Consider the following 25,143-nt stretch of genomic DNA (forward strand, 5'->3'; position numbering starts at 1 on the left):
CGCGTTAGCCACTTCGCTACCGGCACCGCAAACTGGTTTGGTCCCTAAATGGAAACCAGTCACTATCACTCATTACAGCACTTCATGTGGTAGCATCTAAATATGACAGTCTTCCTAGGTTCAGTATCACCCGGGACCCCACCATCAGCGACCCCACGTATTTTTTACATCTACGCATGAACGTACTGGATGTTAGAAAGTGAAAAATCTTCTCTTTATTGTAAGTGTGCGAGATATCAAACGCCTAACAAAATTGCAGCCACCGAAACTTTTTGATTGTTGATATTTACAAAAGGTCATGTCACATGCACGGAATTTACAGCAAAGCTTTATTTCTGGCACGAATCTCGGCAGTTCAACTGAACAAACCTTCGTGGAAAGGGCTGGTGCGAGTTAGGTTTTGCAGCATCAAGGAACAACGCTTCTTCCGTCCGATGACAACAAACGGCCCCATCTCCCTTTATCACGTATTTGGGCGCAAAATGACCATCGCAGTCGACGCGCCCGAAAACACCAATGAACAACCTTTATCACCTATCAACAACTCATCCGTAGCATGTCTTTAAGTGCCAGCTAAGGATGTCCGCAAAATATAAGGCGAAGCTGCTGTAAGCTGAATAATTGTACCACGACGCAGCTGACGTCAGCTTGGCGCAGTTTCATTCTGTAGACTAATCATCCCTGCGTAAACTTTGTGTTTTTATGCAAAATATGTGCATGCTTGTGTACTGCAGTACCGGAAGTGGCAAATTTGGTTTATTACGTGGTATGCTCAGTGATTCATTGCATTTTGTGTGCATGTGCTACCCGGATTTGATTCATTTTGATATTATGATCTTAAGTAGGCTGGATGTCTCATGAAGTTAGTCTGAAATGAAATCAGTCTGAATACGATGCTGTCCACCTCGTGTTGTTTGTCGGGCCCGATGCCCCTAAAGTACTGGCTCCCAATGAGATGTATTCAAATAAGGGTTCGACTTTTTATTTTAGTGTGTACATACTGCGAGGACGCTACTGATGATCAAATTGGCCATGTTTTTGCCTTTTCTATTAAAGTAAGCATATCCATCGGGATCCCTGGTATTGTTTTGCCTGTGTGCGTTAATTCGCCTTCAAGTTTTCAACGATGTTTATTTTTCTTACGAAAACGGTTAACTGCGCTTTTGGTAACAGACCCACCACTAGATCTGTGAAAATAGCACGTCCTGGAGAGGAACGGAAGGAATGCGTCCGCTCTTGCCTCTAAAGGGATCAGAACATGATCGCAGCATGCGTAGGGTAGCTGGCGGTTTCAAGAAGTCATGCATTGAGCCATCGCGTTGAGAAGTGTTGTTTGACCTTTAATGTAACACGCACTGCTTTCAACCTCCACGCACCTTTTCTTTTTATGTCCGCGTCTTTTTACGCCAGCAATGTCCCAAATTTTGAGAGATGATAGGCCTGTATTCAGTCGATCTGAAGGCTTACAATGAAGGGTGTAGGCGACCAAAAATTCTGGTCTCTTTGTTGTGAACCTTTCAAGAAGGAAGGGGACGGACCTGTCCTTTCGAGGGCGCTTGCTGATTATTTTATGAATGGAGCCCCAGACAGGGTATGGCGTAATTACTGAGGGTGTTGAATTGTCACATAAGAACAATGGCTCAGATATAAAGTAAATATATGTTGCCATGTTGCCAGAAATAATAGCAGTTCAATCTCACGTATTTGGTGGTTCGGCTGCCTTCATGTGCCGCTCCTGTTGTACAACAGCGCTTACGTCCGATGCCACAACTGGTCTGCAGTGCTGAGATGGTGCCATCCTAGCCGTCGGTGCGTTGATGATTATCCAAGTGTTTTCTTACTCAATTTCTATGTTAGGTATTTTTGGATTAGGTATACGCCCTTGATGTTGACTATCAGCGCGGCGAAAATTCACGCTGTCCAGAAAGTTGGTATTGGTCTGTTGTCCCGGCAGGTTGTCCCATAGAATGTTTGAAAGTTACCGGATAAAAATAAATACCGGATCCTTCTCTTTCTTATCCCTTCTCTGGATGTCATCCCCACCCTTACTGTGGAGGTTGCGAAATGTAGTCCTTTCTTTTGTCTATGGCTCTAGGATTTGCTTCTGGCATACATTGCATGTTTTCTTCCACGCTGTACCTGCCGAGAAACGTGCGCTGACTTTGTTTTCGTTTCCTAATAAGCATGGTCTCTCCGGAAAGGACGACGTCATGGCAGCTTATTGAATGCTGCATGGTCGTTGCGAAGTTTGAAGGACTTATTTCACACGACTCGGTAAGGTACGTATGCGTGTTTGGCCTATGTCACTACATCATTTTGAATTGTCGCTCGTGATGTGTCGTGTTCAGATTTTATTTTGTATTGCGATTGTGGCACAAAAAACCGATAGCAGCACCAAGAAATGTGCTGGCTTTTCCTGTTATTCGTGCCACGCTAACACTCGTTGTAGCATGATTTCAGAATAAAACCACCAAATGGCGTTAAGGAGCAAGAAAGCTCACCTGTCGCAGAGGTAGTGACCTGAAGTTTTTGTTTTGGGATGCGTTGCAGTTGGTGTAATGACTGCTATTTCTGTCAGAAATTGCCCCTTCTGTGCTGCCTTCTCGGCGTGGGACACTGTCTTCGTGGTTGGGCTCGTGGCATGTCACACCACAGCAGTGTGTGATCTTATTTCTGGGTCTTGCTTCACGGAATGTGACAGATGCATTATAGCCACTGAAATAGGTGACGTGCCGCCTAGTGGGTACAAAACAGTGCTTCGTTAGATAGATGGACACACTGATATGCGTTCAGCGTTGTTGAAACGTCGTTTCTGATCATGAACAAGTAAGCTATTTACGTTGACATTGGCCATATCTTACGTGGTGGAAGGTGAGGGGCAAGGTTAAAATCCACCTGTGGTATGGTGGTACCGCAGACCGTGTTGTTGTTTACAAAAATATTCTGGAATGTTTCCCAGATTAAAAAACCTAAATGATATTTGAAGTGACCCGTTTTTCTTATCTGAGTCTTCATTTTCAGCCCCATGGACTGAAAACCCCGGCTGTGAAGGACCCCATTGTGCAGCTGCGTCGGAAGTAGGTGATGTCTCATCTTACAGATGGTGAAAATATACGATGAAAGTATCATCTACCCGCAACGTGGCAACGGAATTCGGTTCTTCACCGCCGGCTGCGGAGATAACACAATGCGGACATTAATTTCCCAGCTAGATAATGATGGTTGATAGTTCTCGGGCTCCTCTATACGATTTGGGCTAAAACCATGGGGCATGCCCAAATCTCCTGGCTGAAAACACAAAACATTTATAGCACATATCAGTGAACATCACCATCTTTTCCAGCAGTAGGTATTCACCAGGTTTGTTTTAGAGGATTGGATGTGTCATCTAGAGGTCCGAGTTTTAATCTCCTAATGAAATATGCACTTTGTCAGGGCCCAATTCCGTGGTCGCGCAGTGCGCAACCGGAACGCGCAATTCAGGACCGGGGTACCGAATTAAATAATTATCTTCCAGGCGAATTAGAACCTGTTAATGAATACCATCATCTGTGCCATCGGAAGTCCCAATAATATTGTATCTTCATCAACCCAGGAGTGTGTTGACTATAGAGCCTTGGGCATGCCATTGGAAGGGCCCGTTTCGATTGCTTTGGTGTGAGGCCCGCATTTTTGCGCCTGCAGGGTAAACAGTTAGTTACCTGCAACGTGGCTGCGCACACAGAACCGGGCCGCGGAGAGAGAAAAAATCATTTTTCCCGCTGAAGTTTAATCACTCATAGAATGTATAGTTCTTATGTTGCAGATGAATAAGCGCCCCCGTCCCCAACTAATCGACCGTTCTTGTTATTTAAGGAATTTGACCTGAAAAAAATCGTTTTGATTTTCGTATCTGTGGCGTTGTGACATTCCCCTCATCCATTTGGCACGTTTCTTTTACTGCTAGCTTTCTGTACGCATACTGATTCTTTCATTGTGGCGACGTTTTTGTTCTTGAGCGATACGGACAAATACGTGGGGCAAAATGTGACTGCTTTTTTCGCCTCGGATTTCCTCACGTGAAAGCTGCTTTTTGAGCTAAGAATTTACGTCTTCCGCCTGAAGTGAGCTGTGTAATAGCGGCTGGCTGTGACTGGTTTTTGCTTCGTTGCCTTCTGAGGTAATCATTGCATTGTACTTTGTGTCGTGCACTCTTGTAATTTGAACTCCGGGTTCTCATGTGCTGTAAAAGACTGTCGCGTTCAGTTGCGTTTGTTATGTGTGGAACCGGCAGCTATGGATGAAACTGGAAAAAAATACATCGGGGATGTTGGCAATGAGTTACATGCATGGTATGCCCTGTATTTCATGCATGTTGGATGTCGGTGTCCCGGCTCTTGCACATCTTTGAAGGTTAACAGTTCCGATATGACGCATCGGTTTGGATTTCTCCCCGGGTGTAATGTCCACGCGCCTTGTTCCCAAAATGTTCGTATCTTAATGCTCCAAAGATGTATTCGAGGCAGCAGATGTGCGAATGCATCCGTTTGTGTTTCGTGTTACTGATCACCCGGCACCGTCCTTACCTTGGCGATTTTAGATGTTGGCCTGCATGAAGACATCGATCTTTTCTATTGCACTCCGTCTTCATTTTGGAATGACTTCAGCTAAGACTGCATGTATTAGGAGCATGGCCGAAGCAAAGCTATCTGTTACCCTCTATCGTCTGCGCGTGTCCAGCGAAGACATCCTGCGCCCATCCCGTTTCCGAGGCTGTTATCAGATGGAGTAGGAAAATCGTCGACTGGTTATCCACGTTTCTTTGTAAATCCCGGCACCTGGCGCAAGTCAACCTGGGCCCCATCACTCCATCCTCATGTTGTTAGTCGTCACTTAGCTGTGTTAAGTTCGGTTGATTCGTTCCACGTCAGTTGCTGGGAAACATTAAAAAGTTTAAATTGTTCATACTTCCTGGTCTAGAAAATAAATTTCGGCCCTGTGGAAAATTGATGCACACGCTAATGGTGTTTTCAGTTAGTGTCCATTATGATAAGTGTGCATCTAACTTGTGCACATTGCGAACTTTAACTTTTTTCTAACAAAGTATATACGTCCAGGGATTGAGCCTGCAGTATTTTGTCAGTGTGCTCCGAATTCTTGTACGGGGATAATTGATATTCGTTCAATACAACCGATGCGTGGGGGCTACGGACATGCGTAATAAATATTCTGCTTATCTTGTGCTTCAGAAAGCCGATAGTTTGTGAGCAAATCTGCGTGAACATGATACTGGTTGCCGCCGATCACTTGAGCCGAATTTGATTGTGCAGGATACCGGAGGGCATTGGATAACCTTCGCCATTGTTTGTGCCTGTCAGTTTATTGTTTTGTGTGCCGAAGCATGCTGTATTGCATTACTCGCGCTTGGTGGCCGTTACATGGCAGCTGCTCGTCATTAAAACCATCAAAGGCCATTGATGTGTAATCACAGCTGTTGATGTCTAAATAAAGCTGTAGGTAGCAATGCGAATAAGTATTTAGATGTTCAGCTCCATTTGTAATTCAATATACTATGATACGTTTATCACTTTATTAGTAACCGCTTTTGTACTCGACGCACGAGGATGTCCTGACACTAATCCGCGGGAAGCAAGGACTTGAATGGTGATTGGGTTTGGTAAAGAAAGATTGAGGGTGATGAAGAAAGATTAGAATGGGGATTGTGTGAGGCTAATAAGCCGTGCTTCCATAAGCCAGGCAATATGTTTTGAACGAATGAAGGTTAACGTGCACTTGTTTTTCGACAGGGGACCACCTGATGTGCCGTGTATGTGGCAAGTTCTACACCAAGTTGGACACCATGCGGCGTCACATGAAGATTCATTCGGGCGAAACTACGTGCCCTCTGTGTGGCATCGTGTACGGCATGGTGACCAACCTGCGGCGCCACATCAGGAAGGTGCACGGCGCCAGGCGCGGCGACCACAGCTAGCAGCGAGGAATGCGGTGGGGCGTGCACTGCTCGCTGCGAACTAGTGCGACCTCCCGGGTGTACGCACGGAAGGCTCAGCCAAGAGAGCGTATGTCCACCCAGAACGAAGGCAGTGTAATTTGCGGGTGACAACACGCTGGGAAGGGATTTGACCTTCCCCAGTGGCCGTCCTCGAGTGTGTCAAGCGTCCGTCGGGCAAAGTGCATATTTTTGGAAGTGCGGTGATGCTTGGCATGCACGGGTAAGCGATGTAGTGGCCATGGTGTGCCATATTCTTATTGTCTTTCTGTCGTGATCTGGTAAGAGAGCAAAGTGTTATTTATGTTTGCGTGGCGGTAATTGTTTGGTGGTTAGGAAGTATTTGGTTAGTAGTCGTAGTTTTCAGCACGCGTCGATGGGTATTGAACTTCGTTCACGGGACGCAAAATTGGTGCGCGTAAATCAGCTCGCGGTCATGATACTGCCCACTGTCAACTATCGTGGCTGTCATCGCCACCGACTGAAGATGACACCAACTTGATGGTACTTCCATCTTGCTGCTCACTCTCATGTCACATCTCCTTACAATGCGCTTGGGATGCAAGTGACTGCTGTAATGTCGACGTGGTGTCTTCATCACGGCCTGGAACCTCGTTCAACTGGGAAGCACAAGGTGGGTGAGCGCCGGGATGACGAGAGTCTCGCATCAGTGCGCCTCCTTTAAGGCCTCGGCTCGGCATTTTCGCTGATGCATGTTCTGCGTTTCTTCAGTAATTAGTACTTACGCTGTCCTTTCCGCCAGCCCTGACGTTGGTGGACCACATGTCGACCGTGCACCCGAATGTCGTCTTTTATTTGACGGGAAGCAAAGGCACGTTGGAGGAATCCACGTCCGCCTTGCCTCGTCGGCTGGTAGTGGGTCAAACCAGCATCTCTGTAGGAGCAGAGTCTGCTTGCTGGTTTGCTTAGTCGAGTCCATTCCTCCCACTGTGGTCCAGGAGATAGCACGCTTAGGCAGAACCTCCGGTGAAACCCGGTCTGTTGCTAGTCACCGGCCGGGAAGCCACTTCCTGATTGGGTACGGGTCTGCATGATCCAACCGTCTTGCGCTCAGCCGACTCGGTTCCAGGCTGTGCGAGCAATGCTGATCGGTCGCGAATTCGTACGATGGTTGGAATGCTTCTGCCCAATTTTCGGTCGGCTCGTCATTCAAGATCATGATGACGATAGTTAACCATGTTTTTGACAAACTGCACCTCTGGTTCGTAAAGTGCCAGATTGTCAGCACCCTTCCTGCATTCTGCGATAGGGTGCGGATCTGGCATGGAAGGGCTGCTTCGTGCTTTATGGCTGCTTTCTTTCTTTTAGGGCTGCTTTCGTGCTTCGTGCTAAGCTGTGCTGTATTTCTCTTGATCAAAATTGTATTTCAGCAAAGCATAGAGCCTTAGCATCTGGCTGTGTGGGAAGCGGAAATGTCCCAGGGATTCGGTTTCCGGTCTTCGCCATATTGTGTGTGTGCTGTGTTAACACGCTTGGTAATGCATGACGTGAACATGCTGTGTTTCTGGCACCTGACAGTATGAATGTGCAATTGGCCTTGGGTTGCCAACCAGCCATTGGTCAGGTTGTTATAATGTCCGTGCTCCAGTTGTCACCAGTGTGTTACGGAAATATATCAGCGCCTGGACGTATCCCTGTTGAGAAGTGGTGCAGACATTCGCTTTTCTTTTGCGTTGTTTTTGCGCCTTAAGCGTCGTTTCTCAATTGCTTTCAATATATACTGGCAGGGGCAAAACTCCATTAGTATAATTTGCGCAAAGCTGGAATACGGCTCTTGGAACGCGTGTAACGTTGCATTGCTAACCTCCTTCCTGATTCACGTTCGAAGGAAGCTCACAAATGTATTTACCATTGTCACTGACGTCAGCAATATTCAACGGTTCGAGCTATGGTGGCCCAGTTTTTTTTTTTTTAGCTCGGCTAGAAACACAGTGACGACTCTAGGTCTACCCTGCATCCTCTTGGTGTTACTTTATGTCCGTTTAACATGGATACGACTTTGCCGTTCTGTAGCCAAAATTGATTGCAGACTTTTTGGCACAATCGACGATGGAAAATAGCAAGAAGGGTTGTCAGAGCCTGCGTGGGAGGCCACAGACGAATCAAGTCTCACTTCAATTACAAGACAATGCCCAGCTTAACACGCTGGGGCGACCCGCTCTATCCCAACCCGATGCTACGTCGGTGTGTTGCAGAACGTGCTTCTGTTCTATTTCCGCCTTATATGCATCATGTCTTGCTCGCCGCCTAAGCAGCAAGGATTTGTGGGAGTTTTGCAACTTTGTTTACAAGACATTGTGCACCAACTACGCGGTAACAAGCGTCCGTTGGGGGCGTGCACCTGAGGTTATTTTGCGCATCAGACTCCGTATGGGCCCTTCCACACAATCGGTATCACTGCCTACGCTTCCTAACTTCCTTTAAACCAATAGTTCCCACGTTGCTGAGGAACAGTTCTGTGTTGTTTCCGTATTTGAAAATGCTTACTGGTCCCTAGCATATTGATAATATCATGTGAAGTTATTTAGTCAACGGGCCTGGTCTTGGAGACCGGCCCTATGACTCAGCAGTTTATGCATGGCATCCCGAATAGATGCTTGCGTTACGAAAATATCGTTACGTGGAAGCAGCTAGAACGTCTGTCGCAATTTGACGAACCGAGGTAAGCCACCTGCGATATGAATGTATACTTCTGCATCGCACTCTTGGTTCGATTCAGTTGCTCTCTTTGGACTTACTAGTCACCTGAACTGGCATGTATGCTGCGATTCCTATTCATGTCCGCCGATGCCCGTGCGGCGTGATGAGCGCCCGTATGGCCCTGAGCCCGTGGGTGGGCTCCACGGCGCCAGGCCTGTCGTCCCGGCTCCGGCTCGGGCCCTGAGCGCGTGTTCTGTGCCGCAGCTGCCGGCGACGCGGCGCGCCACGTGTGCGAGACGTGCGGCTCCGTATACCGACACCCCACCTCGCTGAAGCTGCACAGGAAGGCGCACGAGGGCCGCACCACGTGCCCCGTGTGCGGCCGCACCCTCTCCGTGGTGGCGTCGCTGCGTGCGCACATGCAGAGCGTGCACGGCATGTCGGAGGAACACGTGCGCCGCCTGGTACCGGGCGCCGCCCGGCATCGCTACAGTGCCCCGGCTCGGCCGTCGGCCGCGCGCATCGCTGACCGCTCCAGCGACGCCCACGGGCTGGCGCTCCCAGCCAACTCCGCGCGGAACCTCCCACCGCACCGCGGCATGGACCGCTGAGACGTGTATCACGGAATACCACCCCACGGCTTGTAGCACTACGGTTGGGCAACGGGGGCCATCTCGAGTGAATCGTCAATTGCACTTTCCTTTGCAATTGCACGATATAAGTGCGAAGTTGGCGGAACAAATCACATCTCGATGAACAGTTTTCTATTACTTTTACGGATTAGATAGGTCACTTGTAGCGCGATTTAAGCCAGATTCGTACCCTGGTCTGTCGGAAAATTGCCGGCACCATGCATTTCGTTTTTTAAGGTGGCAAATAGCCTGCCTTTTTACAACTGACAGCAAGCACCCGCATGTGGCGATTTGGGCTACACGCCATCGAAGCCATCTGATCTGCCAGTGCGTGATGTATCGACCGATAGCACAGCGACTCCATGTCACGTCGCGCCATTCCGGCTCAGTGCTGCGATCTTCAGTTTGCTAGTGGGTCTCTGTCTGCTCGAGATGTGACTGTTGTGCCGTACTCCTCTGTTGGTCTGCGGTCGTCATCCGACCTCTGGATGGGTGTGACTTCTCGAAGTGGTTTTGGTGCACCCTGCCTCTGAGCAGCTTGATCTTGGTGTCATGTTGGCCGCCCGAAGTCCGACGGTGACAGCGGCGAGTTGGACTGATGCGTTGTAGTGAGCGCTGTTCATCTGACGTGCGGACACAGTGGACACATGTCCACTGATCCGGCAGGGAGCCATCCCACAACAACAAAGCTGTTCGGGCTAAGCTCAGATGGTCTACGCAGTATTACCTCATTGAAACTTGACTCAAACGCTGCCCCGCAGCTGGAGTACGGAGAGCGGCTGTCACGGGCATATGTAGTCACGCTTGCGAAGTCTCAGCCGCTCATTAGTTGTACCAATAGTGGCTCGATGGGGTTGGCAATATTGGCTAATAGTGGCCAATAGTGGCAATAACAGTGGCTCAATGCACACGGCGGCAGTAAATTTTAGCATTCACACCGTGAAGGTCTGCTTCGTATGTGACCAATATTATGGATCCGTGAAGCTTTTGAAATCATCCATTCAGCCGTGACAGATCTGCTATTGGTCTTAGGGAACTACGCTCGCATCGCGGCACTAATGCGTACTGTTTCTGATGAGCTACCCCTGGTCTAGTATAGACCTTCTTTGGCATGAAATAAAACAGCTTCAGAGTCCTTGCCAGTTCGTTTCAGCCTGTTCATGGAGGCGTGACTGATGCGCTTTATTTGCATGTTCTGACAACGAAACACCACGCATTACCCGGCCCTGGTGTTGTGAATGCCGATCAGATCAGATCCCTCCGTGAACCTCGGAAGTTGCGGACACCGCTGATGCTGGTCACTGATGGTTCAAGGTATGGAGGTTACGGGGTGGGCATGAAGTATGTATGCGTAGGAACCGAGCACGCGGAGATAAAGTGTAGAACTGCCGGAGGTAAAGCCTGGCACGATGAGTAACAATCACTGCCGTGCATCTGGGGTCGCAACTTGAGCAGCTTGACTTTTCTCGCGTGTTGTGATGATCACATGGTCTCATATCCAACATTTTGCTTGGCCACAGTATGGGAGGCAGCAGCCATCCGCGGAAGGCTCCCGCGGGTGGCGCTGCCGATGGACGCTGCGCGGATGGCTGGCTTAGGCCCGGACCCCTCTCTTTTAGCGGGTGGCCGCGGCTGGCCGTGTCCGCACTGCCACAGGGTGTACAAGTTCCGCTCGTCGCTCACCAATCACCGACGCAGCCACGAGGGCCTGACGCGCTGCCCGCGCTGCGGCGCCGTCTCCAGCAATGTCCACAACCTGCGGATGCACCTGCGCGTCGTGCACGACGTCGGAGCGGAGGAGGCGGTCCGACTGACGATCATACCCCGGCCGGCTGACGGCAGCTCGATCAATCTGATGGTGGCGAAGCGGTGGCCAACGCCGTAACTCTGCTGGGGCACGAGAGGCGTCTGTCGGACAGACGCATTGCGGAAGACGTGACGAGTCGTTTCCAGTATTGTGGCGCCTAGCATCAGTGGTGCATGTGGCCGGGTGGCCGGGTGCTTCGGGCGGAAGATAAGAGCAACGTTGGAACACGTGAATAACATCTGGGTATTGACCCACATTTACTGGGACTTGAATATATGTAACGTTACACCACATCAGCCGAAAGTTCAGTTGTTTTAGACTATAAGAAAGCGCCGCAGAGCATGGCGTCGGCTGCGCAAAAGGCTTGAGTGGTCACTCGTCCAGTGGAAAATTAGGTCCTCCTTGGACAGCGAGTGGATTACAGTAATCGTCTTTAGTGCGACTTGTGAAAGGATTCAGGCGGTCTCCTCGGGCAGGGCCTCGTACGGGTATCTGCAGAAGAAGACTGCGGGGAATCAACCACAATGTACAAGTTCGTGACTTAATGGATGCGGCTCTCCTGTATCGCACCATGTCCCAGCAGATTTGTCTTGATCTGGCCAGGCTGGCATCTGTGTCGGGAATTCTGGTAGCGCCGATCAACAAGATACCGCCATAGCACTAAATCATTCTGAGTGCTCATTGTATATGTGTACCTCGTATAGTGTACTCGATGCTGGATGTACCAGTGCACGAGTGCTCGCCTAATAAACCACTTCAACTATCCATATGCATTTTCGAATACTTAAGTGGGCTAGGTTATGTGTAATGTGGGCTTGGTAGGCATCCACTGCATTCTCAAGTACGAATTATATATATATATATATATATATATATATATATATATATATATAGGTATTGATCATCACACTGACGTGATGGTTTGCCTGGAGTTCGTGGCGCAATGCATGTGGAAGATTGGTCCGTCCCAAATTGATTTGGTCTTGACCTTCAATATGCAGTGCAGCACCACGTCGTGCTTTGACGTGTAATGCGGAGCACCGTAGTTCGTTTGGCATCTTGACATCTTTGTATTTCCAGTCACTAGCTGTTAGGGGTTCGTGCTTTAATGTTTCTGAGCAGCCTATAGTTAAGCTTGGTCCTGTGGAACATGAGAACGTCACCTTGATATGATTTGCGACACAGTGGACAGAGGCTGCAGCTCGTTCATGGAAATATGTCTGCTGTTCCGCACAGGTTAGGCTTCAAAAATTAGTGGTCCCTTCTCAGAGAAAACAAACGCTGAACAGATCCCAGATATTTTAGTGACGATGTTTAGTGGCGCTTTTAGTGGCGACGCATTAAGCAGATGCGATGAGAGATTTTGAAAATAGATTTTTCTCTATCAAGTGTGTAAGCTATTCACCTGGCCTTTGCAGCGTGAGTTGGCCGGCAGGTAATATCGGGAATTGTCCGGAATGTTGGAAATTTGTCTGGGACTGTTCGGCGTTGCCAACACGGAAGACTCTCCCAGATAATTTTTCGTATTGAGAAAGAATCCCGGAAAATCTTCAGAACACGGTCAAGACGGAGAATCTTTTGCTATGCATAGTTATGACCGTTGACTGTGTGCGACGCATGGCACACACATCTGGGGGATAGTTTCCGGGTCGGCCGAACTCATATGAAGAATCTCCGTGGATGACTATGGGGAGATAATCGTCCACGTCGAATAAGAGATATGATCATCCGCGAATTCGTTGAATGATTTTCCCTCGACCGAATGCGCCTGAAATGTGTTGACAGGAGAAAATGTCTCACACTCGGTCCAATTCCCCCCCCCCCCCCCCCCCCACTGGCCGGCCTCCCCTCCCCCACACTCACTGCCGTTTTATCCCAGTTTTAGTCCCATCCTAGCCCATCCTAGCCCCTCCGCGTACCGCATACAATGCACTGCATCGTTTTCACCGCGTTTCATGCGGGTGCAAGAACGAAGGGGCCTAAATCCGGAGACAAACTGGAATGTACGGGTAGGCTAGGTGAATCCATGTATGGGATTCGTCATATTGTTAGAATGACCCCCACCCTTTAAAGACTCCTTAGAGAGGCTCTGAGTGCGCGCGTGCACACCTGTTTGGAGGTCAATTCCGTGGGATATTCTTGAACATTGAGCCGCCAAACATTAACTTGTGTAAGTGCATGGTTAGAATCAGCACACAGGTGACTTCTCGAGTCATCATTAAGAAGTCAGCGTGACATAATTTTTTTGCCGAGCTGATATGCCATACCTGACAGATACAAGGCATTTCAGAGAAAATCCATATACCCGGAACGCGAAACAAAGTCTTATCAGCAAATCTGAATCTGTGTATATATGGTGATTTGCGGAAACAATGCCCCTTCCTGGAAGTCTCCCATTCCGTAGCCTGACACCTGACGCCTGCGAAACGATGGGCGGAATGGTTTCGCTATGAACAAATAAACTTCGTATTGCTATAAATGTCATTATGGACACGTGAAAAATTGTGCCCTTTAGATTGGCATGTGTAGTTGCCGATGAGGAGCATGCCATAAGGCATAGGTGTCAGCCATATCCATCAATTCAATCGTACTAGGGCATGCGTCTGTAGCAGCCGCGGCTGCAGAGTCGTGCCGGTCACATCAGCGTTGGCGTGTAATGTTCCACCTCATTGAGACCCTGGCTTCTCCTGTTGCAGCGAACAGGAACGTGTGTGACGTGTGCGGCAGTTCGTACAAGCACCGCGAGTCGCTGTACCACCACAAGAAGAAGCACCTGGGCCTCACCAAGTGCCCCGTGTGCGGGAAGGTGTGCAGCATCGTGGCCGACCTGCGCCGCCACATGGAGGTGGCGCACCAGCTTTCCTCCGAGGACGTCCGCAAGATCATCCCCACCAAGCCTAAAGACCGCCTGTCCTGGAGCCAGTTCATGACGGGCCGGTGAAGATTGCGCTCCGGCTGGCTCGGCCTCAGCCGGCACCGGCGGCGCGCTCCCCAGAGCCTGGCCGACCGCCGACGCCGACGGGCGCGGTGCCCCTCGCTCGTAGTGACCGGCCCGCTCTGAGCCAGGTCGTGACGGCCGGTGCCTGAAGAACGCTCGTGGATCGCTCGGATTGCAGAACGAGACGTCCGGGGTTTGTGACTGGACATCTTAAACGAGGGCACCACCGAGCGTATGCGATTGTATACGTGTGGGTGTGCGGGGTGGCTATTTGCGGCCAGTGAACTGAGGTGGGATCTTCGTAGTGATGCCTTTTGATGGCTGCGCCGTTGCGTGGCTTTTTGTAGTCGGATATCACATTTCCTGCTGTGGATTTGGTATTTTGTTACGGGTGATATGTCCACCCATAGTGTATTTCGCCTGAAAGATGGATGTGGATGGCCCCGGGGCGCATTCTGTTGGGATTTTTTTGCCATTGCTTCACATTAGATTTCGGCTGGATCTTATGCCTGCTTTACTCTGGATGCCACCATCGCCGATTCAGTCTAATGTAGCAGGCATCGTCATGGTTTTGCCAGTTTTCTCTCGGTGAATGGCGACATGGTTGGGATGAGCTGTTCATTTTTTTTTTTTTAATGGCAAAAGGTGTTCGTGGCATATAAATTTAATATTTGTCCGCGTTGGATGCGCAGTAAAGGGTTTCGTTTCAATGTTGCTGGCTATTTTTCACTGATATTATCAAAATCATGCGATATCCAAGTCGTAATTTAGGCGGTTCTCATAACGCATTGTGTCTAGGCGATAAGAAGCTTGAACCACGTACGCGTGCTTCCGCCGTGCCTCTTGGCGTTAACCTTGGGCGACTACGGTGTATTTTCAGCCAACTTTGTGACTATTGAAATATGCCGTGGTACTACGATAATTGCGATATCATATTACGATAGTTTGCATGTATGAGTGAAATCGATTTTGAAACATTGCCTCATTTTGTTGCCACCGTGAACGCCTCGTACCTGGCATGACATCAATAAGCTACGCTAAGTATCAATTTATGCCAGTAGTTTGGGCCCGATACTGATTTTTTGTGCTTATTTTTCTAGATACCTCAGTATGATAGGTTCATCTCGATACTTAAGCCCGTTCGGGCGTTGCACTGATTCGCGCTGATTGTGTTCGTTCCACCGAGTCGTCACGTGCCTTTTTTGACTATGGAACCTTTGTCACCCACTGTTTGCGCGCTGTATAACACCCGCTGTATGCTCGCTGTCATGGTTTAATAACGCCAACATTGATGTCAGCATTTTGTCCAATCATCGGTAAGTAAAATGCGTTACATGGCATGGCCTTCCCTCCTAAACTAAAGACGCGTGGATTTTCACCGATATTTTGATACAAGTGAAGGGATGTCAAGATGCTGAAGCCGGCTAAGGGCAACACCACTGGTGCTTTGTTCTGTACTTTTATAGCGTGTCGCGCACAACACCGAACTGTATATTTTTCGCCTCAATTGCGCCTTACACAAGATGCAGTGTTATCCTGGCATCAACGAAATGTACCGCAACTACGGATCGTGTCGTCTATCCTGGAATGGGAATGACCCCGGCTAATAATGTGACGGAAGGGGATTCCTTATTTCAGTGCAGGCTCGTCCGGCTGGTGTTGTGCCCGTCGACGCGCCACATTCGTCACCCGCGATGGAAACCAGTTTTGAGATTGTCTGTTCCGTACCCGGATATCGGGGCCCGAAAGCCCACATCATCTTCATCATCTCGGAGTTTTTAATGTAGATACGTCTGCGCTGCTATGTGCGCCAAACGTCACTCGTGGCTAGTGCCTCCTGTATTGCCTGTGCGGTGTTTTATTTCTGTAGTGTTCGGTTGGTCTGGGTCTGTGTGCTGCACCGGATGTATGATAAACCATGCATACATTGTGGTTGTAATTACTCCGGATGTTGGCAATGGTGGAAGCTGCCCGTGAGCGCTTCTGACGAAGAATCAACCCATAACATTTCGATTTTCACGACGTATCTGGTAGGCAATATTCTGCTTCCTTTTAAAGGTTAGGTTTCCGTTGCCCATACTCACGTCATTCCCAATCGTAATATACAACATAAATTATAAACGTTGATTAGTTTTTCCGGTTATCAGCACTTCATAACACATTTTGCATGCTGTATACCAGCAGCGACTTCAACGTTGCGCAATATTTTACATTTGGAACCACGCCTAGCCACCAGCTTTGGTCTGACGAGAATGGAGTGCGCCAAATGTTTGTCCTGATGCACCCTGCCAAGATGTATCGTTCCCAGCTATTTTCCCTGCTCCCCATCCTTGCAAGCCTGGTTAACCCCCATGGCACCTCAGCGACCGCAGATTTAGAGACGTATTTTCTCAATATAATCGCCTGTGTTGTTTACTCAACTTTTTAACCCAGTTCAGTTTCCCTTCTCGAGTCCAGCTTAGCACCTTAGCGCTATTCTAAGCCCTCGGTCGATATAGACAAGCCGCTGCCCTAACCTTTGACATGGGAAGGCTGCTGGATGTTTGACGCTGGGGAGCAATGGCGGACATCGACGCGCGGGGAGGATGGGGAGAGACCCTGAGCCTTTACACCCGTGTCAGCGCAGACGAATACCTACCCGAGCGGCGTCCCCGATCTCCGTGCGGCTGGTGTCGTGACCTGGGTGGTTGTAGTGCCATGCGTAGCGGCGACGTCGTCATTGTGCGTGACGCGGTGACTGTGACGTCATCATGCGTGACGTGGTGACTGTGACGTCATCATGCGTGACGTGGTGACCGTGACGTCATCGTGCGTGACGTGGCGACGGGCAGGACCTTGGCTGACACTGGACGTTGCCCGGCAGCGGCGGCGGCGGCGGCCACGTGCGACGTGTGCGGCCGCGTGTTCCAGAACCCGGGCTCGCTGCGCAATCACCGGCAGCTGCACGCCGGGCGCACGGCCTGCTCGCTCTGCGACGGCGTGTTCAGCGCCGTGTCGGCGCTGCGCCGCCACCTGCGCGACGTCCACGGCCGCTCCGAGAGCGAGGTGTACCGGCTGGTGCCGAACGAGCGCTGCGGCCCGCGCCCGATGGGCCTGTCGCCGCTGCTGCCGCAGGCTCCGGGGGCAGGCCGAGCGCCGGACGGGACGCGCTCCGACCAGAGCTGGACGCCTATCCACGGCGGCGCTCCCCTGCGCCGCTAAAGGCAAGAGTGCCACCGGCGTCGGCCGAGAGCCGGTGGTGGTAGTGGTGCTTCAAGTCCGAGTGGTGTTCCGAAGACCAGTTCTGGAGATCGCGCTGTGGGTGAGAACGGGAGTGTGCGCGGCTGGAAACGCCGCACTCGGAGCAAGTCAGGACGGCGGTTCTGGAGGTGGCGCTGTGGCCGTGGGTTCCATGTCGCCGAAAGTCACCTGCAGAAGCCAAAGCCAAAGTGATCTGCTGACTTCAGACCGCACCATATTGCTGCGACCGCTCCAGATTGCCTTGGCGCGTCTATGCAGCGGCATTTTGTGGATACGCACAGGCACGAGTAATGCGTAACGCGCCGCGGCAGATCCCACTCAGCAACACCGGATCGTGCCACAAGAGGCGCGGTGGAACCCCGTGTTGTGCCACATCGTGCCACGACAGATCCAGGACTGCCACATCGTGCCACGACAGATCCAGGACTGCCACATCGTGCCACGACAGATCCAGGACTGCCACATCGTGCCACGACAGATCCAGGACTGCCACATCGTGCCACGACAGATCCAGGACTGCCACATCGCGCCACGACGGATCCAGAACTGCCACATCGTGCCACGACAGATCCAGGACTGCCACATCGTGTCACGACAGATCCAGGACTGTCACATCGCGCCTCAGTAAATCCGTGGCAGCCCCATCGTGACCAGACAGATCAGGGACCGCCACGCCAGAGCCAGGGCTGCCATGTATAGTGTAACGACAAATCCGGGGCTGGCACGTCGTGACCAGACAGATCAAGGACCGCCACGCCAGAGTCGGGGCTGCCGTGTATAGTGGAACGACAAATCCGGGGCTGGCACATCGTGACCAGACAGATCAAGGACCGCCACGCCAGAGTCGGGGCCGCCGTGTATAGTGGAACGACAAATCCGGGGCTGGCACGTCGTGGACTCGAGAGCCAGGGATTAGTGTGCGGGTAGATCCAGAGCTGCGAGACGCCTGTAGCAGTATTCCTAACAATCGTGCGTTCCGCGTGACATGAATTGATGGCACCCGTATTATTGACGGCCCCTTTGCAGAGGAGTACTCACCAATGCATTGCTAGCGTGTATTGGTGATGCAACCTTGCGTGATTACCTTACTCGATGCTGAGATCTTTCTCCCTGCATATTGTGCACCAGATCCGTACTGTATTGTACTGTAACTTCTGTAACTGCCACTACATCTTACTCATGAAGCATCAACGCGATAGTGGATTTTTCCTTGGAGCGGATTTTTGGCGAAATATGTAAAAGCTGGTTGCAGTAGCCGGTTTTAGGCAGCTTTTTACGTGAAATGGTGCAAAAATAGCAAAGAAGTTGATAGATTCTGCACTGGTGTGTATTGCTATCCATTGCAACGCAGCATTTCTTCCTACAAGTAACTCGTGGGCCAAAAATTGCATGTGTGGTGAGTATGTATTCGCACATTATCGCCCAAGCTTTATTGCACCATATGAAATCGAGTACATTTTGTTCGCGCGGAGCGAATTCGCCCGCGAGATATTTACTTGAGGGAATGGATCGGTCAGAGTGACGATCCATGAAATCTGCCTCCGGCAAAATCTGCGAGTGCGCCTTCGCTCCGATGTCGCATTTGAGCCATCCTCATAAATCCTCGCCGTCAGTTCTGCCTTGCCCCAGTTCTTGTTTCTAAGATCCTTTCCTGCATCCATCCCCTTTTACCTGCCTACACATCCGTCTCCGTGACGGACTCATGGAGCCACCGAGATGCGTAGACCGTCATATCCATGAAATACATTGTAATGCGGTGTTCAAGACAGACAATTGCTGTTCTGTTCCGATCCCCGCGACCTTGTTTCGGGTCGATCCAGTGGGTAAAACAAACCGTGAGGGTTAGCCTCGGAAGCAGTATCATATAGGTCGTTTCGAACCCGTCCGGGTGGAGTTGTGGCTTGAGACCATCATCCCAAACCCATAGCATCGCTTGACCGCTGTCAGGTTTTCACCAATGATGTATCAATGCAACCGTGGAAACGCTCGCCCGCGGCAGAATGTAGCAGTCCTGGATAATGAATGATTGAAAATCCAGGTTGAGCTTCAGACGTGTATGAAATCTGTTTATGTGCATCCGGTGTCTGTTACCTCGCATTAAGGGCGTAGAAAATAAATCAGCCATGATTACACCTTCGTGATTGTTCAACCCCGCATTCCATGTCCGGATCACCGAAGCTATACGGGCACTGGATGTGGTAATGGGACCGGCCAGCAAACATATCTCGCTAGATATCTCTTCATGCTGAAACTTCAAACGCCATTGCAGAGGACAGGTTGATGGCGTCAGTGTTGCGCCGCTCCGCCACGTCTTCTTAAAAAAATATGGCTACCGCTTTATTTGCGGCGGAATTGTGTTAGGCATAACATTGTCAGGAAATACACGCGTGACGACGCTGAGCGTTATGTCACGGTGACGCCCAAGTCAAAATGCTGCCGTGATCTCGCAAATCATTTCCATCAGTTTTGCTTTTTGATGGAATCACGTTCACGAAGGCTATCTTGTTTTACCCCGCGTATTTGTGGCCGCACCTCTCTTCTCGGGCGTCAGGAAAGTCAGCGGTCTGCCATTGTTACTCCCGTTAAACACTCTTAGGTAAGTGGTTCCCACAATCGACAGATATGCGGTATGCAGAAATGTATTTTAAATATTCGCGTGGCGTAGTCATTCACCATATTATCCGGTGTCTTCTCTGGTAATGGAATTTCTGCCTTAAGTCCACCAGTGTGTCTGGTAGGGGCCTGGTGTGAACAGCCCTTACTCCACATTCGCATGCGTGTTATGGATAAACAGGGCGATTAAACTTGTATACAGCCGTGTTTTATTCAGCCGCTTTAGTTTCAATGGGTCGGGATTGCCTACCCAGGGACGGCTCCATCCGGCGACGGGGACGCGTCCCTCTATCGTCGGATAGGGGGGCAGTCCCGCTACTCTAACAACGTTTGGGTAGAAAAAATACACCAATTTTCACGAAGGAATATTTAACATATTCACATGACGATGATGATGATGGCATGATGAAACTTCTTCACGTTGATAGGATTGCACTGCTACAGTGTTGGTACGATTCTACTAGGACTTCAAAGCACTGCTCGGGGATTTTCTGCCTTTATTCGCCGGGCTTTCTCAATGCCTTCGGTGCCCAGAGTTCAAAGACGGATTAGAAGTCGACAGTATCGTCATGTGCCTGCAGCCTATGGTTTTTGAAAGTTGTATTATGGAAAATGAAAACTAATACTGAATTTCAGTGCATGTGGTATCAGAGACGGCGCCACTGGGAAAACGGAGGGGGGGGGGGGGGTGTTTCCTTATTACGGGATTGGACGGGACAGTCCCCATACCCCAGGAACCTTTTTGGAGGAGATATGATATTCTTTATAAAGATTTTCACTGGACCCCATCTGCAATTATTACCACGATAAAGCTCCCTCACATCGGTAGGGTTACGATGGTATAAGCACCAGCACAGTACTAGAACATACAAACGCTTGACGGTATGCCGGTTCATTGGCCGAACATAGTCAATGCGTCTGTTCCCATCGCTCTTCCAAAAAAGATGACATTAATTTTGAGGAGGCTGGGGAGCGCTGAATCTGCGTCAAATATGCTGCCACGTTATTTTTTTTTTTAAGTTTCCTTCACCCCGCGCAGTTTTACCAAGCAGTGCCGGCGCTCTGGCGGCGAATGATCTTAATGTTCAGTTCGCTGAAAAATACATGCTCAAACTCGTAGATATGCCTAGTGATGCTGTTTTTATGAACATAAAAATATGGAAGGCGTAGCTTGCATCCATTTGCACCCATTTTTGCAATCGTTCTTTTTTCTGTTGTGTAATCAGAGATACGAATGAACTGAGCCATTCATGTCGACCACAGCCTCCTCTAACCTTCCCCGAAAAAAACGCCTTTGATTTCGCGAGAGATTGAAGAAGGTTCGGGGCGAGCTTTTAGGAGCTTGGAGGAGGATGGAAGAGCCACAGGGGCGATCAGATCAGTTTGGAGGAGATCTGAGGAGGTTAGAGGAGTGACGGAAACAGGCCCAATGTCTTCCGTGCCTCCGTGCCTAGATTTTAAGGTCGGATAAGGAGGTGGTTTAAACAGCATCAAGTGCATGACAACCGATGGATGTTATACTAATGTATATTGCGTCATTTTTGTATTACCAGTTATCATTGATGAATAGTACACGTATTTTTAGGAAAACATTGAAATTTGTATAGAATTGCAGCATGCGTGCTATAATGCAATATCCTTGATGACTTAGGTGCGATTTCTGTTTTTGATCGCTGTATGTCAATAACCATCAAAAGTTATCATCAAGCTCACCGTCGTGTTTTTGCAGCAGCTTCGGAACGCAAACTGGCATCGACCTGCAAATTTGCATGTGTTTCCTATTAGTTGCGCGCTTTGTCACATTTTGTACCTAAGGCCTGGCATGACGGCGTCATTTGATCATATTACTATTGGCCGTTACCGCACTCGAGGAATTTTAACGAAAATTTTGGTTAATTTTGCTGTTTTAGCCGTGTTGTAATGCAGTTTGATGATATGTTTAAACAACTGTCTATTTAACCGTTTTGGTGTGATTCAGTTTTCATTTTAAATCAAAACCAGCCGGGGAACGGAATTTGTTCCCCGTCATGTTTTCAGGGCTTAATCAACTGGTATCAAAGCGGAGCGACGCCAAATTTGTACTACCTTTTACGTCTTTTTTTGTACGCGACGGCAATTTTTAATTTCCAAGCAGGTCACTGCACTGACCGAGGTCAGTATGAGTTCGGAGTCTAAAAATGATGGCCTCATACCATGTTTAGGTATGGATAAATCTCGCGATTATTGTAGAAGCATTCCGTTGTGTTATGCATGTGCATTTGCCGCTTTTGTTTAACTTTTGCACATTTTTTGGTCTTATAATTTGTAGCGAAATGGCGTTCAGAGAGAATTACGCCCATGGAACTGGTAGGAATCAACTTTGAAGTATTTCCCCGGGCTGACTCGGTCCACGTTTCCTGCATCATTGCTAATCGAACAAATGCGTAATACGTTTTTTTTTTTATTCCCAGAATTTATGAATAAGGTAATAACGGTAAAATTTGAAATCAGCATTTTAGTACATGCTGAGTTTTTAGGTGTAGTTTGATTTTCTAGGTGTGTGGTTGAGTTCTAGCAATTGTTTCTGAAATTGGACTGCTGAACCTAGCCTACAATATGCAAGGCAAACATCAAGAAAATGCAGGGTGGTTCCAAAGCGTGGGACCAAGGGAAACGTGGCCACCTCAGCCAATAGGATTGCTCTAGGTACTGGGCAATTTTTCAGGAGTTTGGTGCAAACTCGCAGGACTCTGAGGAGATCTCATATTTGGCCCCATGGGGAAATGTCCGCTTCGTGTCTGAGGAAATTGTACTAGAGAATCCCGGCCATGGCGTCGTTCCACATTCACAGTGCGCTGGGAAATCTTAAGGGGGTCACACATGTTTCCCACTCCAGCAGTCGGGCACGGGCTAAAAACATGCCACTCGTGTAGCCTAAAGAGACCCCATTTCTTCCGTGTCTTCCCTATTTTCAAGCTCGTGTCGATCTTATGCCTGGTCGTACGCAAGCTGCGCGTGTCAACCCTTCGGAGGCGTCCAGGGGGCAGCGCCACCAGAGATGCAATTGAGCAACCGCCCCCTGATATTTGCCAGGGGGATTTGGACACTGGCAAGACTGTTAACATTCGACAGAGGGTTAATGGCGTCAGGTATTTGCACGTGATATGCAGCCACGCGGCGTATATGATGTGAGATGTATTCAAACATATCGCCCCTCTGTTGGGAGAAATGTCAAACAATCCGTAATGGTACCCGAAAGCTGGCGTAAACCCCCCGTCCGACCGGTGATCGTAAAGTTCCGTTTCATCCGACCGGTTTAATGCGTTCAAGGTAGTGTGTAGCTGTTACCGAGGTAAAACTTCCCGACCTGCCATCAGCGTGGTGCGTTGCTGGCGGGTGGGCGACGGTCCACAATGTGTCGGCGGCCCAGGTAGGCGACAGTGCATCATCAGGTGGGCGACAGTGTATCCTCTGGTGGGCGATAGCATGTCAATTAGGCGAAAGTGTATCATCAGGTAGGCGATAGGGTATCATCAGGTAGGCGACAGCGTATCATCAGGCAAGCGACAGTGCATCATCAGGTAGGCGACAGTGCACCATCAGGTAGGCGACAGTGTATCGCGCCTGAAGACGCTCGGCCCTCGTCCCAAGCCCTGCAGTGACGTGGTCTCTCTGCGCAGGCGACGGCGCCTTCTGCAAGACGTGCCGCCTCGGCTTCAACAGCCGCCGCTCGCTTACCAACCACCTGCACCGGTACCACGAGGGCCGCACCTCGTGCCAGCTGTGCGGCGTCTCCTACTGCAGCCTGGGCTACCTGCGCTCGCACCTGGAGCGCCGGCACTTGCTCTCGCCGGCCGAGGTGCACCGGCTGGCGCCCGTCCGCGATCGGCGCTCGCCGCTGCACGTCTTCAGGCAGCGCCAGTTGGCGGAGCGAGAGCGTGGCTACAGACGGGAGCTGGATGTGGGGCAGCAGCGCGGCTACGGACGGGAGCCGGATGTCGGTCTGGAGCACCCCTTCAGACGGGAGCCGGATGTCAGTCAGGAGCACAGCTATAGAGAGCAGCCTGATGTCGGTCAGGAGCACCTGTACAGACGGGAGCCGGATGTCAGTCAGGAGCACGGCTATGGACAGCAGCAGGGTGTTGGGCAGGAGTTGGGCCGCAGACAGGAGCCGGATGTCGGTCAGGAGCACCGCTACAGACGGGAGGCGGATGTTGTGCTGGGCCAGGACTACAGACAGGAGCAGGACTACCAGCCGCTGCCGGTGATAGAGCAGGAGGAAAGGTTCAGACGGGAGCAAGCCTATAGCAAGCGGCCAGACGGTGATCAGGACCAGAGATACAATCAGGAGGTAGACTACGGGCAGGTACCGACCCCGAGGCAGCAGCGCCGCTACCCAAGCCGGCTGACCGGCAGGCCAGACGGGATCGCCAGCGGGCCGGCAGCGGCATCGGCTGAAGGCACGGTGACACCCGCGCTCGACGCCGGTGACGCCTGAGAGGTCAGACCGTGCTGGTCAGTGACGCCTAAAAGGTCAGACCGTGCTGGTCAATGACGCCTGAGAGGTCAGACCATGTTGGCCAATGACGCCTTAGAGGTCAGACCGTGCTGGCCAGTGAAGCCTGAGAGGTCAGACTGTGCTGGCCAGTGACGGCAGAGGGGTCAGACCATGCTGGCCAATGACGCCTTAAAGGTCATACCGTGCTGGCCAGTGAAGCCTGAGAGATCAGACCGTGCTGGCCAATGACGCCTGAGAGGTCAGACTGTGCTGTCCAGTGATGCCTGAGAGGTCAGACTGTGCTGGCCAGTGAAGCCTGAGGGGTCAGACCGTGATGGTCAGCCGGCTGGCGGCGAGCGGACCTACTGTGTGAGTCGGGAGACGGGAGGCACGGCGTGATGAGTAGTTACACCACCGTGACTCTGTGTTACACAATGTGTAGTACGAGGTGCTGGCGGTGGGGCGGCGGCGCCGCGCCGGCGCAGGGCATCTGTCAGGACGGTGGACACTGAGCCCGGCTGCGGCAGCCCACCACAAGCGGCAGTGCCTGCTGCCATAGTGGGCTGTCAATGAGCCCAGCTAGCAGCCACCGGCGCGACGACTGACGCTGCAACGAGTGTGCTGCGGCGACGCCTCGCGTGGTGTGGCTGTCAGTGTTTGTGCCGCGCTAGCGCGACAACATTCCCGACTCACGAGTCTGGACCAAGGTGGCGGCGGATTTACCCTGCTTTTTGTGTGCCAAGAGTCACTGCTGTAATGGGTGCGGCAGTGACCTTCGACCTATAG

At 50.6% G+C, this 25,143-nt stretch overlaps 2 protein-coding genes across 2 annotated transcripts; both read left to right on the plus strand.

Annotated features, from left to right (window-relative positions):
* Positions 1 to 5,839: 5,839 nt before the first annotated feature.
* LOC119104329 (zinc finger protein 77-like) lies at positions 5,840 to 11,167 on the plus strand. Its single transcript, XM_037228027.1, has 3 exons — positions 5,840 to 5,966; positions 8,915 to 9,200; positions 10,939 to 11,167. Exons 1-3 carry the CDS (start codon positions 5,840 to 5,842, stop codon positions 11,165 to 11,167), a joined length of 642 nt encoding a protein of 213 aa, XP_037083922.1.
* Positions 11,168 to 12,258: 1,091 nt separating this feature from the next.
* On the plus strand, positions 12,259 to 17,895 carry LOC119104332 (zinc finger protein 408-like). The gene is made up of 4 exons (XM_037228028.1): positions 12,259 to 12,325; positions 13,786 to 14,022; positions 16,891 to 17,084; positions 17,656 to 17,895. The coding sequence occupies exons 1-4, from the start codon at positions 12,259 to 12,261 to the stop codon at positions 17,893 to 17,895; spliced, it is 738 nt and encodes a 245-aa protein (XP_037083923.1).
* Positions 17,896 to 25,143: the final 7,248 nt, after the last annotated feature.

The sequence above is a fragment of the Pollicipes pollicipes genome, unplaced genomic scaffold (assembly GCF_011947565.3).
Source record: "Pollicipes pollicipes isolate AB1234 unplaced genomic scaffold, Ppol_2.1 Scaffold_6052;HRSCAF=7182_pilon_pilon_pilon, whole genome shotgun sequence".
Classification (NCBI taxonomy): Eukaryota; Metazoa; Arthropoda; class Thecostraca; order Pollicipedomorpha; family Pollicipedidae; genus Pollicipes; species Pollicipes pollicipes.

Bases quoted from the DNA above. Each gene is read 5' to 3' on its own strand.
- LOC119104329 (XM_037228027.1), top strand. From the start codon at position 5,840: ATGCGGCGTCACATGAAGATTCATTCGGGCGAAACTACGTGCCCTCTG. The intron at 5,967-8,914 runs GCTAGCAGCGAG...TCTGTGCCGCAG, and splicing joins CGCCAGGCGCGGCGACCACA to CTGCCGGCGACGCGGCGCGC. The intron at 9,201-10,938 runs GCTGGCGCTCCC...GCACTGCCACAG, and splicing joins CGCTCCAGCGACGCCCACGG to GGTGTACAAGTTCCGCTCGT.
- LOC119104332 (XM_037228028.1), top strand. From the start codon at position 12,259: ATGATTTGCGACACAGTGGACAGAGGCTGCAGCTCGTTCATGGAAATA. The intron at 14,023-16,890 runs GCCGGTGAAGAT...GTTGCCCGGCAG, and splicing joins CTGGAGCCAGTTCATGACGG to CGGCGGCGGCGGCGGCCACG. The intron at 17,085-17,655 runs GTGCCGAACGAG...GTGCCACGACAG, and splicing joins AGAGCGAGGTGTACCGGCTG to ATCCAGGACTGCCACATCGT.